At 33.0% G+C, this 17404-nt stretch overlaps 1 protein-coding gene across 1 annotated transcript; it reads right to left on the minus strand.

Moving 5' to 3' along the window:
- Positions 1-320: 320 nt before the first annotated feature.
- Positions 321-9776, minus strand: LOC146900135 (Aldolase-type TIM barrel family protein). The gene is made up of 9 exons (XM_085732749.1): positions 9651-9776; positions 9436-9541; positions 8779-8917; positions 7237-7345; positions 6847-6983; positions 5890-6026; positions 3130-3236; positions 2868-2995; positions 321-740 (listed from the first exon to the last, which is right to left on the minus strand). Exons 1-9 carry the CDS (start codon positions 9693-9695, stop codon positions 680-682), a joined length of 969 nt encoding a protein of 322 aa, XP_085588875.1. The 5' UTR covers positions 9696-9776; the 3' UTR covers positions 321-679.
- Positions 9777-17404: the final 7628 nt, after the last annotated feature.

Raw genomic sequence — 17404 nt, forward strand, 5'->3', positions numbered from 1 at the left:
GAAGACAACAAATTGGTAATAGCGACCCAATAGTGATCGAAAAGACAAACTTATTAACTTGAAAGATTACAACATTAAGACAATTTTTTTAGAAATAGATACACACAGCATCTCAGGGTATAGACTTACAAAAAGTCTCCACATTTTTTTTATACTTAAAAAAAATGTCTCCGCAATTTAAATTTAAAAAACACAACTAAATAAATATGTTCTAAAATTCACATTCAAACATCGTATTATCCACATCCTCAAAAGAAGCTATCCACAAATATCCGCGTACTATTATTAAGGATCTATTGAGTATTGACCAAAGAATGTTGAACAAAATAACTGAAATAAACTATACCGACTAACAAATGAGATTTTCATAATTTAAAAATGGAGTTGAATAAGGAATTAGTCAATCGCAAAAAAAATTCATGTGACAATTTTCTACAAAAAATATTGCAATTCTGTAAAATAAAATAAAATTACAATTCATGAACAAGGCCTCTAACATTGTCTATGTTCATGCTTGCAGGTGTTGACTGATCAAGTTAGCTCCATCCATCACAAACATGTTGGTTGAGCTCAAATTCTATAATCTTTAAATAATTGTGTTGTGTATGATTTCTTGCAAATAATCCCAAACCAGGGTTGCCATGTCTTCACCATTAATTTTTGTGTTCCAAAACATTATCTATACTCTGTAGGAATTTGATTTTATTAATCGGTAGTATTCTTGCTCCCCGTAGAGTTCCCTGAAACATCAAAGAGTACATGTAATAAAGTTCAACATAATGTGAAGATGCTGATAAGCTTCAACGGTACTATTGACCTGTGTAGCATCGACACCGTAGGTCGATGGTGTCTTTGGTATCTGACATATATTGGTGTCAGACACCGATACATATTGCATTCTATTAATTGATTTTCTCAAATTATTACCGACTTCAATGTGTATAAGTATTATGTCCATGTCAAAGTAAGTATTCACTAACTTTTATTATTAAAAAAAAAAAAACTATAACGGAAGACACGAAAGCAAAATCATTAAACTTTAATTCATACAAGACAAAAAACCTTGAAGTTATTTTCACAAAAAGTGTTTTGTTTTAAAAAACATAAATGATTTGGAGTCCACTTGACATATTTTTCCTGTTTATGGGGAAAGTATTGCTTGTTGGAGGAAATCAAATTTATGGCAAGTCTTGGAAGCAATTATGCTTGATTGTGATGGTTTTGACGACTTTTTCAAACGTATCTAGAAAGTTTTGACTATGGACCAGCTACAATGTTTTTCAGTCAAGGCATGGAGCATTTGGAAGAGTGTAATATGGTTTTATGTGAAGACGCGTGTGATACAGCAGACCAAGGGGTGACTCAGGCACAGCAGTTGTTGGCCGAGTGGCAGATTGCTCATGCCCGAGACAGTCTAGGTCCTACAGAGCAGCGCATTGCATCTTAGTAGGCTCCTATGGGCTCCTATGTGAAGTGCAGCCTTCATGCAGCAACTTTCATTGATATTAGGTGCGTTGGAATTGGTTTCTGTTTGAACAATTCAGTCAAAACTGAATGGAAAAATGGAATATGAGCCTATTGAAGGAGAAGCTTGAAGCCTTTCCCAAGCAACTCGACAGATAGCCTCTTTTGGTCTCCCAAATGTCATATTTGAGATGGAATGTAAGCAAGTGATTGAAGATGTACTCAGTTAAATCTAATTATACCAAATATGGGTCTTTAGTGAATGCATGTAGATCCTTGTTGAACATGTACAACAACTATTAAGTTGTTTTTGCTGGACAATCAGCAAGTGATAGTGCTCGTTCTCTAACTAGAGTATCTATCTCATTCATTGCAACTTTTTTCATTACATTTATGATTGCATTTCCTCCATTATTAATGAAATGCCTTGACCTTGTCTGAGTCAAAAAAAAAAAAAAAACACGGGTGAAATACTTTTACATCCAGTTGACAAAGGGATTAACTAGAGTATCTATCTCCTGAAATGAATGTTATGTGTTGCTCCAATCTGGTAAGTCGGGAACCACAAATCATATGTTTCTACTATATCCTAAAGAGTGATGCAACAATTTAGTTCTTGAATTTGAAAATTTCCAATCATGTCATTTCCTGGTAAGCAATCTTAGGGACCAAATTGGGCGGTCCCAAAGAACAGATGTGAGTGAAGATTTTCAATTACAAAGACTATTTTGAAATATTCACAATTTTAGAGATTAAATTGACAGCACCCTACAATTTCGGGAATTAAATTGGTAATTCACTCTAATCCCAAAGTCAGCAGCTAGTTACATGAAGAATATGTGCATCTTGGCACAGCCTCAACAATTAAGAATGTTCTGAAAGGTTTTGACCAAGAACGATCCATTTTCATAGCAACGCCATTTGGTATCCTGAGTTGGAGAGAAATTCTTTTTTTCAAAAGAATTTTTTTTTCTCTAGGTTTACTATAGGTATAGGACAGGCCATATTTTCATGGCTCTTGTTAGTATTCAGACCAAGGATTATTTCAGATCCTCCTCACTTAGTAGACATGCAGTGGGATTGACAACAAATGTCAGATAATGTTATGCGCATCCTATTTTGGACACAAATTATACAGAGGTCTAAGACCTTGTGCGGGGAAGGAGAGGGTGGCTAAAGTAAAATCAAAACAGCCTGACTAGGATTCTACCCCATGATCAACTAGTCCCCCAAGGAACTTACTGATTTTAATTTTATTTTTTTAATCTGTTTACATATGACAGTTTAAAATCACAGAAAAGTGATTGGAAACAATAAGTCTGTGAATATCAAACAAACATTGTTCAAAGTCAACACAACATATATCGCAAGGATAAAGGTAAGCAATAAAGAAATAAACTTACGCTATCTCTGCTGTGGTCTCGGATTTGACCACGGCCCTCCATTCAGGGACTTCAAGAGAGGAATAATGTGACTTCATATCCCTTAATGTATGCTTGGTGCTTCTAATATCATTATCCCACAAGATGCACTGAAATCAAAATTATAAAACAGCAACATCTTTTAGTTAGGACCATGACACCCACAAGCCGATAGTGCATATGATAAAAGATAATATGTTGGAAATTGTGTTTTAGTTAATTTTGATCAAAGAAAAAATGTTACCTTCCTAATATATTCTTTTTGTGTAACCTCATAAGAAACTTCGCCTTCAGGTGAAAATATTGAAGGATTCCACAGTGCCCCTCTTGCAGCCATCACCGACGAAGCACCTTATGCCAAACCATGTCAATTAGAAAATAAATATGAAAAGTGAGTTTCCAGTCTCTATCATGATGAAAAATAAGCACATATATTGTTGTAAATATGCAGATTGCAGATATCTCTAAGGGTAGAATGGTGTCTTTAATTATTAGGAAAATAAAATTTGTAACTATTAGCGTATATTGTATTTCCTTATTTTCCGATTAGCATATCTTTGGCATAGCTCATATATCGTGATTCAAGCTTGTACTTCAGATTATCGAATAATTTTCAGAAGCTCAATTCTCATATGGTATAAACAACTCCTGATCTTGGGGTTTTGCTTCCGAACCCGCCTTCATTGTAGTTCTCTTATCGAATTGGGTCCAGAACTATTGAACTCCAATCTTCACTAAATTGAACCATGAGCTTGTTGTCCCTAGACTTTCTAATAACTCGATCTCTATCCATAAACATAGTAGAGACCAAAATCATCCAGTAGCATTTTTCCTTTTCCATGTGTATACTAGGATCTTGTGGGAGGACGATTGGAGTAGCTAAGGGACAAGAAGGGTTGTGCTACCTTATTAATGAAAGATGAGATGATTGTCCCCGCCAGAAACTATCTTCAGTTCCTTCTCGATACCAGCTACCAAATGTTTTGACAAGGGATTATCAACATAATGATTTAAACAACTACTTGCAAGTTGAGAATGATGGATGACTATTCACCAATTTAAGGGGGAGTGTTGTAAATACGTAGACATCTCCAATTTAAGGTATTTGATCTGTAATTAATAGGAGAATAATATATGATATTGTTAATTTATAAGCATATATTTCCTTATTGATCGATTAGCATTTATTACGAGTGGCCTATATATATCGGATCAGAACAACAAGTTCAATTCTCATTTCATACATATTTAATACAAAAGTAATTGTCCATGTCAAAATGAATTCTCATCAAATGCAATAAAAACTGATAATTTTCTTCACTTAAGGCTTTATGTGACATTCTTCAAATGTGTGCTTGCCTAACTTTCCTTTAAACTAACTTGTGACTTGTGAGTCTTGTAAGTTACCTTTATCGACTCACAAGGGACTTGCAGTAAGCAGCGTGATCAGCCTTGGTAAGCCACGTCATACATGCATAATATTGACAACCTCCTCATCACTGCCACTGTGTCCCCAAAAATACACACAATATCAGTTTAGTCCAATCTCTTTGGTGTTACTTTTGTAACCTTGGATATTCTAAATATTATAAGAACTGCCTTGGAGTTATTGTATTGTTTTTGTTTCCTACATTCAATGTATAGTTTACAAAAATAAGAATGTCTACACCTCCATATTATGAAATCTCTGTTGTCAATAGCGGCCGAACGCGGCGCGATCGCGGCGCGGCCAAAAACAGTAAAACGCGACGCAGCGCTCCAACGCGGAGCGTTTGGAGAAAGCGGCTGAAGCGGGCGCGATTGCAGGTATAAAGCGGGCGCGATGCGGGTCAACGCGGGCGCTTTTCACTTAAAACTGTTTTAAGGGTCATTTTTGTAATTTTCAAACCCTAACTATTACTCTTCTGCATTAGAACCATATACACATCCGCAAACACAACTTCTTCATCGTACAAACAAAAAAAAATCCATCTCCTCTTCTCATCTCATCATCTCTTGATCACAGAACCCATCTCTCCTCTTCTCATCTCATCATCTTTTGATCACAGAACCCATCTCTCCTCCTCATCTCATCATCTCTTGATTTCAGAATTTGTTAATTTGTTAGTTGTTAATTGTTAAATTTTTAATTGGGAGGATGAACTTGTTAATTGTTAATGTTTTTCACTTTTGTTACTTTAAGCTTTAGAGGCTTAAAGTGTTGGTTTCCTTGAATTTTATTAGTATTTTTTGCAAGTATGTTCTATGTTTTGCTTAAGACTTGTGACTTTTATTTCAAATTAGGAATACTTCATGAATTTTGAGTATTGTTTAAGGTATTTTAGTATTTTTTTTCAACAGTATAATATTTTAGTATTAAATATATTAGCATCCGCGTCACCGAAATAGCGCCCGCTACGCGCCCACACCCCGCGCCGCGTCAATTTTTGGGGTCCCGCGCCGCGCCGCATTTCCGCTTTAACAACAGAGTATGAAATCTCTCATCTATCTCTAGCATTGAATGTCAAGTGTTGTCATATGGAGGACGAAATATGACTAGCTTTCCCTGAAAGGGCTGAGTTGAAGTTACACAAATGGGAATGCAAAGATTACCAATAAGATGATGTGGCGGCTTGATCCAAAACGTTTGTTGGGAAGGCTAAGCCTAAGGGATTTGCCCAAACATTCCTGCAGAATTGAGGGGAATCTATCACGGCCTAAGAGGGCAAGGAATATGCAATATATAGATGTCATGGAACAAACAAATTTGTTAGCTTTGGTTCATGTCCTCACTTTCCAAGAGATTGAGTTATTTCTACTCAGATCGTTTATCGCAACTTGTGAAGAACTCATTAACAAGGACAGAGATTAGGTTGCAACAGAACATGAAGTAAGGAAAAGACAACTCATACTTCTGAAATTTTTGTTAAAAAAATGCTCATATAAGTTTGTTTCATGGAATAGTCTCTACAAATCTAATAAATAACTAAAAATCTGTTAAAATCTTGAAAAAAAATTCAGATACCTGTAGCAGATTTAATGCGTTGGAAATCGTCATACTCAAAGACATCACCATTTGCTATAACTGGAATAGATAGTGCTGACACAACATCGGCAATTCCACTCCACTTTGCCGGATCTCTGGGCCTATCTAAGACATATCTGTAAATAGATTAAAACAAAAACGTGAGGCATATTTTAAAGCAACAAAGATAAACGATTAATAAATTCATGATCTAACTTAGCGGTGTATTGTTTGTAAGTGCACATGGGTATGTGGCTGCTACACAGACCCGCCGCGGACTACCACGATTGTGGCCGCCACCACTGCAATTGACTACAGAGCCATTTTATACACCTTTCATTCTTATGCAACTTATTTTTATTTGCATACAGCTTTAATTTTTATATTTGGAAAAGATTTATTTTAACCACTATGCGACTTCTGCTTTTGCCCACAAACCTAACCGCCAAACGACATATTGGATTTTTTTTCTTTGTCATTTTCCACGACACTAACAGCCATATTGATAGTACAAGCTAAGCCAATGTTCTAAAAAGGTAACATAGTTATCCCAATTATGAATATAAATTATATGTGTGTGTGTATGCGCTAATTTATTATGCAGCGTTTTCTTCCCTAAGATTATATAGATATTCTAACAAAAATGTGCCAATAGTTTGGCATCTTGTAGTTATTTGGAATAACTTAGCTGTCCGAAAACAGTTAACATATCTGGAAATTAATAATCCTACTTTGACTGATTTGAGAACAGTTAACTCAGCCGATGTCATGTTCAATAAAATTTGGGTGAATATTTTAAAACATTGATCTACGTAAACCGACTAGTAGGATGATGCTTGTTCATTGGTTTTGTTAATTGATTTGAAAATGAGCTCTTATAAAGTTAAAACAACCATATGGTTGTTTCCCCTTTAATTTGGAAAGGTCCTGAAAAAAGAAACAAAATTTGGAGATTACCTTCCATGGACTGCAAGAGCATCAACACCAGTTTTCTCAATTCGCCTGGCAAGCTCCATTGTATCATGCGGTGATTTTAGAAGTCGAATCTTACATGTTACAGGTAGGCTCAAATTCCTCCGTAATGTTGTTAAGATCTGAATTTTAAAGAGGAAGGATTCAAACATGTTGCAAAATTACAATCTGATAGGAACCCAAGAACAAAATAGTATGAAAGTAAATGTATTACTTCCTTCTCTCCCACCTACTCTCCCTATAATTTCCCTCTTAACAAACAAACTATCCATATCAGCATTCCACTCTAACTTCATTGTTCAGCACAGACGTTGGGCTTAGGCCCAAATCCAGTATCCTATCACAACCAAAGCAACTATAAACTATTAGACTTACATCACTAATAAGCTCTGGTTTGGACAACAGAGCAGCACCCATCCCACCACTCAAAGAAAATGCCTTGGGGCATCCCATGTTAATATCTATTGCAGCAACATCATTACACCTGCAACGTCAATAAAGATAAATTAACATACAACAAAGTAACATAAAGAACACATTTAACACTTCATTACTAAGGAACTCAAAGAAAACAGCTTATACATATTTACTAAATTGCTATTTGCTAGTTTAGTGTTAGAAAAGCCATATGAATCACTCATGTATAGGATCCTCGGTGCATGTGTGGAAACCTGATGGGAACTGGCTATCTTGTTGCAAAGAGTAGAGAAACCCCCTTGATTACTATACTGCAGAACTTCAAGGGCTTGCAACCTTCCTTTCCCTAAAGCCCGCATAAATGACTAGCCATCTCTCCCCCTCAACCCCTCTTCTTCTTTATAAGCAGCATGCCTTATTCTCTAATTATTCCAACTCCAAATAACTTACTAAATGACCATGGGAGTACCTAATCCCCTATTACCTTGTCCTCATGGAAAAGGGTTCTGTAAAATGCTCTGAATTACATATACCCAAGAACTATTTGCTGCTATTTGATCAATGCACTATTTCAAGTAGGTTCCCGAACACTGTCCAAAACAAGGACAGCCATACAACTCCAACTTCGGTCATATTTGTTGGAAGGATAAAAATCCAATCATATTTAAAAGTGTCGGACAAGGGCGGGCACAATCTAGTCCATCTACCATGGTCCCAGTGATAAAAGGACCGTCGTGATCCAGTTACAGATAACTGCCAGATTATAATGAAAAAAAATCCAGAACAGCTATGACAAAAAAATAAAAAATAAATAATCGACAAAAATAATCTCCTTCATTCATATTTAAAAAACGTTAATAAATCCAGATTTCTTGCCCCAGATGAGCTATCACTCTGTTAGCAATTAATAAGCACCAGGTATCTTATCTTATTATAAAAAGTAGGAAAAATCTCATTTATTACAATTCTGCATAAAACTTGAGGGTCTACAACCTTCCTGCCCTAACGCCAAAATTCACTAACAAATGACTACTCATGTCTACCTCTCAGCCCCTTTTATTTATTGGCAGCATGCCTTATATTTCTCTAATCACCCCAGCCCGCAACTACCTGACTGACTAACCAAGGGGTTGCCTACAATACCTATCACCATACATACATCATCGTGGAATTTTATAATAAATCATTGGTGTATTTGGAATTGGAAGAGTAAAAGATCTTCGAGCCCATCGTGACTATAACTAAGATTGTCATGTTTTTAATGTAAACACATGAACGGCCTTTCAATTCTAATAAAGTAAAATCAATAAACAACAACAAAGATCCATCAACAACAATGACAACCAACCTTTATCTATAAGGCATAATTAATGCTAAAAACAACTAATCATGTAAGAAAAGTGTACATTACATCACTACCAATAATAAGTAATTATTTTGGTTCAAATATAAACACAGACACACTATCAAAGAGAAAAAATAAATATACAATTAACTTACACTAACTGAGCAGCAGTTAGGGCCCTCACGGCATCAGATGTGCCTATTTGAAACACAACTCTATCTTTTTCTTGATCACAGGTTCTAAACACGACACTTTCCGTCCCTTTCTCCACAAAATCAGTGGATCCAAGATGTTCTGACCAAGAAATAAGATAATGGATTGTTAAAAAACCAAAACGAAAACATTTAGTCTAGATATTAGTGGCAAGCAGAGAACATTTCTTAGTGTATCAAGTGATGATAAACTGCACAAACACATGGGGCTACCTTAATGAAATATTTCTTTTCCAGTAATGGCTAAAAAGTTTTGTGCTTCCTGAAAACATCTATCTGTAATGATTGACTGGATTTGAAGTCCTAATTTTTGATAAACACAAATATTTATGCTGATGCAAAGAGTAGAAACTTCACCTACATTTACTAAATCACCAATTTGTAATCTTTAGAAGATTAAAAACCATCTTATAATATGTTGATATTATCATAGAGTATTTTACAATATTATGTACTAGATAACATATCAAGGAACAACAGTGATTTGTTCAATTTCCGCTATGCAATCGCACTATAGCGCGCTATCAATATCAATTATCATGATTCTCTCTAAAAGTTGAAACTTCAACACAACAAGTTGATAATAAAGGAAGAGTGTACCGTTGATTCGGCGTTCGCATTTGATAATTTTGTGGTCAACAATTTCTTCACCGTAAGTGATATCTGCACCATATTCAGCAGCTAGTAATCTAAGTGGAAGAGTGCCCTAAACAAAACAGTATATTCAAATAAAAATGATATATAGTATAGTAACAGTGATTTGAGTTGAATTGAATTGAATTTTGGCGTGAAAGAGAAGGGAAATAAAAACTCACAACGCGAACCATAGGAGCAAGAATCTTTTTGTTACGGTAATCCATCTTTGTAGGATGTATGCTTTGTTTGACAACAACTGACTTTGTTTGGAGCCGATACAGAATGAATGAATTGAATATCGAGATGGGGGGATTTTTCTGAGGTTTTGCTGGATCTAAACCACACAAAAAAATTAAAATAAAACAATTTCATTAATTTTTTTAATGTTAAAGAACGTAGTCTAATGGTTAGAATTAATTTTGTGATTTAATGTTAAAGAACGTAGTCTAATGGTTAGAATTAATTTTGTGAATAAGGACTCATTTTTTGGTAGTGGCCGGGATTTGAACCCTGGACCTTGTATATTTTATTCATTGTACAAACCAACTGAGCTAAGCTCACGAGGGCGAATAAGAATAAGGACTCGTTTGTTACGAGTTAAAATAAAATTGATTTTGACATTAATAATTTATAGATCAAATTTTTGAGATTTTATAAAAAATCAGAATCTATTTTGCGTTTGTCAATCATAGTAAAAATCACTTGTTTTAAATAAATAATATAGTTTCTTTGGATACAACTATATAAAAGATATTTTTTGTTACAATTTAAATAAATAATATAGTTTGTTTGGATACAACTATAAAAAGATATTCTTTGTTACTAAACTAGTTCAATCTTTTGATATTTATTTTCTCCCTCCTCTAAAAAAAAAATATTTCTTGAGAAGTCGCTCTTAACATCTTCTCATTTTAAGCTGTTTTTAGATTATTTATTTTTTTAGATTCTGATTTTTTTTTAAAAAAAATTGTAACAAACGCATGCAATACTCTTTTTTTTTTGACAAAAAACGCATGCAATACTTTTAAAAGTTGTTATTTTGTTTAAAAAAATGATTTTTTCTTAAAAAAACTATATCAAATGGGATCTTAGTAAGGTGTTTGGGGTTCAAACCCCGAACAACTGACTTATACCCACGATGACCAATTTCTTTAATTATTAACTAGTGAAATTCATGATTTCAAAAAAATCAAAAAAAATTCTTTTAAAAAAAATTATTATTTTTTTATGAAACAAAGGTTTTTTTAGAATCAAGAACGCTTGTTAAGTAATTAAAAATAAAATAAAAAATTGAAAGAGATTATTTCTTTTTTTAATTTGTTAGATAAAAAAGTTAAGAATTCAGTCTTGAACATATTAGGAAGAGTTTGTCTCTCATTGAGGTCACTCAAGCCTGAAATTAGTCTCCACCGTTGCGTGTGAAGGTTGTCTGATTTTTATATAAAAAAAAACAATTAAAGATAATATTAATGTTTTTATTTCTTAATAAGTTTTTTGTTTTTTTTTTTAAGGAATTTCTTAATAAGTTTTTGGATGCACTTATTATTATATCTCTAAAAGAAAGATTAGGTGAAAATAGATTTAACCAACAACCAATAATAGAAGTTTTTTTCTTAAAGGTCATATAAATATAATGATAAGTTTTTTTTTGCTTTAAGAGCACTCCACTGCCAGCAATCGAACCTGGGTCAAGCAGGTTATGTATTTACACACAATAACCACACCGACAAAGGCGAACCAGCATCCTTCAAAAAAAAAAGGCGAACCAGCAAATAATGATAAGTTAAACATGCAATCAAAGCTAGAGATGGCAATTGGACACAGGCCCTATGGGTATCCGCAAAAAATACCCACAATGGGTAGGGTAAAACCCCGCATTTATGGGTTTGGGCACGGGTCCGGATAATACCCACAAATTTAAATGGGTATGGGCACGGGTAAGGGTACTATACTGCCCAGACCCACAACTCTGCATATACATATCTATATAATATCATAAATAATTTATTTATTTTTGGTGTATAACTAATTAATTTATTTAGCTTTTTAAGCCTAAACCTAAACTTAAACCAAAAAACTTCTTAATACAATAACAATTCCATCATGCCGGTGTACAATTTTTTAGGAATATTTTGGATGTTTTTTATTTGACTAAATACTAAGATTCGTACATGAGTTAATTTTAAAAAATTTGGAATGTAGTTTTATTTCAATTGTGATGTTTTTATTGTCTTTTCATAGTTAAAGTGCGGGGAATGGATGCGCGTATGGGCACTTAGGTACCCATAGGGTATGAGGAAGGGGACTAAAGTTGTTGACCAGGAGGGTACGAGTACGTGTATTTTTTACAAATGCGGGCATGGGGAAGGCACTGCAGTACCCTACCCATAGGGTACCCATTGCCATCCCTAATCAAGCACAAAAGTATTATGATTATGATGAACTGATAAGAGTAATTTTAAGATGCAATACTTCTTATCATTAATTTTGGTGATTGAACACATTGTTTCTTGTCGTCTGAGTATTTCTTTAAGACGTTTTAGTTTAAGCATAAATGTACTCATGAACATTCAACAATTATTCTCTTGAATAAAAAAATTATGTCTTTTGCATAAGCTTTTTTAAAAAATATTTAAAGATCATTCTTGATTCTCCGTATCTTGATAAGCTTTGAGCAGATTTTGAAATCCTCGTAAATGTATGCATAATTCCTTTTGGCGTGTATTGTTGAAGTAAATTTATAAGACATGGAACAAAGCTCAACGTGTGTGTTGTCACATAACTTTAAGCATAATCTTGTGTAGTTCATGATGTAAGTTATTCTACCAAAATTCTTCAACTATGAACTTATTCTTCTTCTTCCTTATATCTTTAAAGTTTGTTGAAAACCTTGGGGTGAGGAGGAATAATCAATTAATCATGAATCACATTTTCTTGTTTTAAATGTCAAACAATCCTCTTATAATTTCAATAATAGTCTTTTGATATCTTCATGAAATTTGTGATGCCATTGTTATAATTTTCTGATGCTACTATGATTCTTTTATTTTTGAATGGATAAAACGCAGTTGTAAATGTGAGTCACTCCTAACTTATTCACTTGTGTGATTCTTGTTTTTTCAACAAAAAATCAAATGCAAACATTAGTAAACCATCAACCATAAAACTTAACATTTAGCTCTAACATGTGACTCACTTTTTCTTCAAACAATTACATTGATGAAGAAATTATGTGTCTCATCTATGAGTTCCATAACTCCTCCAAATAGTATTAAGCACAAAGTTAAGTTTTCTGTGATCTATTAAGGAGCAAAAAGTTTTCTTTCATGACATACACATTAGAGATTGCTCGTGTATTGCTTCTAAGCCAACTAATCTTTTGCATAACAAAGCTTACGGTGGAAATCTCATCATGAAGATAAGGCTTTTGACACATTAGAGTTGTCTTTTCTGCATGAGTTAAAGGCTTTTGGATTCAACAAAACCTTTTGCAATTGGATTGATGTGATCTCAAGTCAGCATTTCTCTTAATCTTTATGAATGGGAAAGCACCGAGAGAGAGAAACACTAGTTGGAGAGAGAGGGGGAAGGAAAGAGAAAAAGGATAAAAGAAAAAAGAAAAAAAAAAGGTAGGATATCGTGGTGTCAATTTTGTGTCTAAAAAAATGTGTCTAGTTATCATAACTCTTCCTAATGATGGGATACTGCATATAAAATCTACATAAACAAAAATACAAAAAAATACTTGATCACTTGATGAAGACAGGTAGCTCTTAATATTATCAACTCTGAATTTAAGGATCTTCAATTTCAATCTCTTTCCTTTAGATTTGATCCACCTCAAATCACGGGTCATTGCTTGTACCATAGCTATTATATCACTCAGGTAATAGGTGGCTCAGAACGGACAAGCTTTCCTCGGTTTTGAAGCGGCCAAATAACCATATACAATATAAAATTAAATTAAACATGATACAATGTTAAAAAAGATTTATTAAAAAAAAATCATAAACTCGCATGCTCTGGGATTCTATTAGTCGGTCACACAGTATTTTCTCTTCTTCGTATAGTAGGAAAGTAACAACTTTCTTCAACAATTATGTACTGAAGTCTGAAGGTTTTTTTTTTATCATAGTACATCCAAAATGAACTGGCAGAAAATCGATAAAGGGATGTTTCGCAAGGGTTTTTCGATCAAGTAGGAACAGTTTTCTAAACTTAACTCCCAAATTCAATACCTCATTCATATCGTTTGACACATAAGCCTGAGAAATGTGTTTAAGAGAAGGTAATATTCTCTCCTCTTGAAATTGTTGAAGAAGCGCTACTACGGTGCTTAGGGAACCATGTGCATCAATTTTTTGTACCATTTCTTCTGTTAATTAAAAAAATGATTAGAGGTTCTTTATGAATTTCACTAACTACACAAACATTAGCATAAATTACTCTGTATAATGCTCTTTCTCAAATGAGACAGATAACTATTAGCTATAGAGTATAGATAATAATCAACATAAGAAGAAACCGTTAAACAAACATACCTGAAGGTAAGCTCAAATTTTCCTCTTTTGTCCGTTAATTTAGTTATGATAGCAATGCATTTGACGTGTTTATTAAAATGCCTAAATAAAAACTATTGATTTGTTTTGTTTTCATTGACCATAGTTATGAATGCCTCTTTGTTTTGCTTGAAATATTAATGATATTTTGAAAATAGCTTCTCTGATTTCATCAAATGATAATGATATTGATGAATTTTATTTTTATTACATGAGTAATTTATATTGACTCTTAACAGGTTTTTCAAGTGTTAGTGTTATTTTAGAAGGGAATCTGTCTATGTTTTGTTAGTGATTTGGATCAGTTTTTGGTTCAGTTTCCGTAGTTATTAGTCCAGTTTTGCTGTAGGATGATACAAATTGTATCTCTTTGTTTGCTTCTTTGTTTTACTTGAACTCATCGTGATTTTTGTTTACCATTTTCACCTCATTAGATAAGTGGTTATTTGAATATAAGTTTGATTCAAATATATTTTTATTTAACCTTGTTGCAAGAATGGCTATACATACCTTTATTAGAAGGAATGCTAATAAGGATGTTGATTTCAATCGGTATGAGGATGAAGGCATAACCCTTGATTATGGTGGTTATCGTAGACCAGTTAATTTGGATTTATCTCAAAATTTAAATATATCTTCCTCATCTGAGATGAATCATGTTTGAGACTCGGTTCGAGATCAAATTATATAGGTCAAGAAAAATCATTAGTATCGTAGTAACGTTTCAAATTTGTATTGCACTTTATATTATATTCTCTATTTGTAATTTTAATTGAGCACTTCATGTTTAATATATATTCCTTACATGTATTTTTATTTGAATATTGTGTGATTAACAATTATGTTAATCTAGTAATTTTATTGTCAAGTAATCAAAAATAAATTAAGGATGGAAAAACTAAATAAATGTAAAATTTGATATATATATATATATATATATATATATATATATATATATATATATATATATATATATATATATTCACACTCACAATCACTAGTTAAAGTCTATTTTGGTCTTTTACACATCTAAAAGCAATTCTGACTAAAAACATCCAAACAACATTTTTCATACAAATCACTATTGTTTTAAAGGTAACCAAACATAAATCACTTTACATTCAACTCACTTTTAACCAAAATCAATTCCACAAAATCAATTTTTTCCACCACACAACCAAACACACGATAGTATTGGGAAAGAAACATACTTTAAATCATGATGGTCCGATCATGGATGTCCATTTAAGACACTTATTAAAAATAGTGATGATCTTCTTTCGAATACTACAATTAATGTTGTATACAAAGAAATATTTGAAAACTTAGTATAGATAAGTAGAATTTGTCTTCAATACATTGGTTAAGTTTTTTTGTTTTTTTTTAGAAATCCAAACTAGCCCACCGAAATTGGTGCCGGAATGAATCGAATATGAGATACTGAGAGGAACACACTCCAAAGTCTTAACCAACACTACGAGATTAACCAAAGTGAGTTTAGTTGGGATTTATTATTTTATTGATAAAAGTATAATTTCTTTCGATATATTACATTATTTTATTTTATTTATGCCTATTATACATGGTATGTTTGTTAATGATTTTTTATTTTTATATTTAAATCCAATATACTTATATATGTACGTGTACACAACCTTATTAATATGTCTTATCCGGGCAACGCCGAATCACTAACCTAGTAATAAAAAATGTAGGATACCGTAGTGTTAATTTTGTGTCTAAAATAATGTGTCTAGTTATCATAACTCTTCCTAATGATGGGTTACTGCACATAAAATCTACATAAACAAAAATACAATAAATATCTGATCACTTGATAAGTACAAATAGCTATTAATATTATAAACTCTGAATTTAAGGATCTTCAATTTCAATCCTTTTCCTCTAAATTTGATCCACTTCAAATCACGGGTCATTGCTTGCATCATAGCTATTATATCACTTACGTAATAGGTGTCTAACAAAAGACAAGCTTTCCTCGGTTTTGATGCGGCCAAATAACTATATACAATATAAATTTAAATTAAACATGATACAATGTTAAAAAGGATTTATTACAAAAATAAAATAAATCATAACCTTACATGGTCAGAGATTCTATTAGTCGGTCACACAATATTTTATCTTCCTTATTTAGTAGGAAAATAACAACTTTCTTCAACAATTCTGTACTAAAGTTTGAAGGTTTTTTTTATCATGGTAAATCCAAAATGAACTGGTAGAAAATTGATAAAGGGATATTTCACAAGGTGATTTCCAATCAAGTAGAAACAGTTTTCTAAACTTAACTCTCAAATCCAATACCTCATTCAGATCGTTTGACACATAAACCTGAGACATGTGTTCAAGAGAATGTAATATTCTCTCGTCTTGAAATTTTTGAAGTGCCACGGTGCTTAGGGAACCCTGAGCATCCATTTTTTTTGTACCATTTCACTGTACGTTATCTGTTAATTAAATAAATGATTAGAGATTAATTATGAATTTTACTAACTACACAAACATTAGCATAAATTACGCTGCATAATGCTCTCTCAAATGAGATACATACATATTAGCTATAGAGTATAGACAATAATCAATATAAGAAGAAACAATTAAACAAACAAAACAGCTTATAAACGTGAACTTAAATACCATATAACATTAACATATCATAAAAATCATTACCTTCATGTAGATTGGACCTTGTCCAGTCATAAACTTGTCAAACTCCTATATGACATCTACATTTTGTGCGAGTGTGGGATGAAGAAAAAGTATGGATGCTATCACAACAACTATGTTGCAGTTTCTCCTTCTCAACTCGGCGAGATTTTTAGTAAAATCTTCATCTCTTGTTATGAAAATCATATTGACAGCGGTGCAGGGGGGAGGGGAAGTCTCTCGGTCTCTTAACATAAAGTCAATTGTAGAACTAACGAGTTCAACATCCGCTGCTTCTTTCTCTAGAGAATTTATCATAATATTATAAAAGTAGTATGGAGCTGCATTTTAGCCCTAATTCAATCCTTTGCAACTCTACAATTTACAACTGAAACGCCACTGGCGGGAAAATCCTAATTTATGAACTTTGCTGCATTAATTACTCTACTACCCCTATGTTTGCATCCTTTCATGTTCCATAGAATGGGCGCCATGTTGGAGAATTGAAATGAGAAGCCTACTGAAGCACGTTATTTTTGCCCTAAAAGTCAATGTCAATTGGTTTTGAAACTGCAAAATGGTCAAGATTACCATCGGCCCACCACACAAATTGCCAATAGAAGATATGTTTCACCTGACACAACAGAATAGCAATTGGAGCCATACAGTTTTAGAATAAAACAACTTCTTCTTCCTCCCTCTTTCCC

This window comes from Medicago sativa, chromosome 8, assembly GCF_051527215.1.
Source record: "Medicago sativa cultivar Bolivia chromosome 8, Bolivia_mono, whole genome shotgun sequence".
Classification (NCBI taxonomy): domain Eukaryota; kingdom Viridiplantae; phylum Streptophyta; class Magnoliopsida; order Fabales; family Fabaceae; genus Medicago; species Medicago sativa.

Excerpts from the sequence above, each read along its gene's own strand:
- LOC146900135 (XM_085732749.1), bottom strand. The coding sequence starts at position 9,695 with ATGGATTACCGTAACAAAAAGATTCTTGCTCCTATGGTTCGCGTT. Across the intron at positions 3,237-5,889 it reads ACGCATTAAATCTGCTACAG|GTGCTTCGTCGGTGATGGCT; the intron begins GTATCTGAATTT and ends GTTTGGCATAAG. Across the intron at positions 2,996-3,129 it reads AAAAAGAATATATTAGGAAG|TGCATCTTGTGGGATAATGA; the intron begins GTAACATTTTTT and ends TTTTGATTTCAG.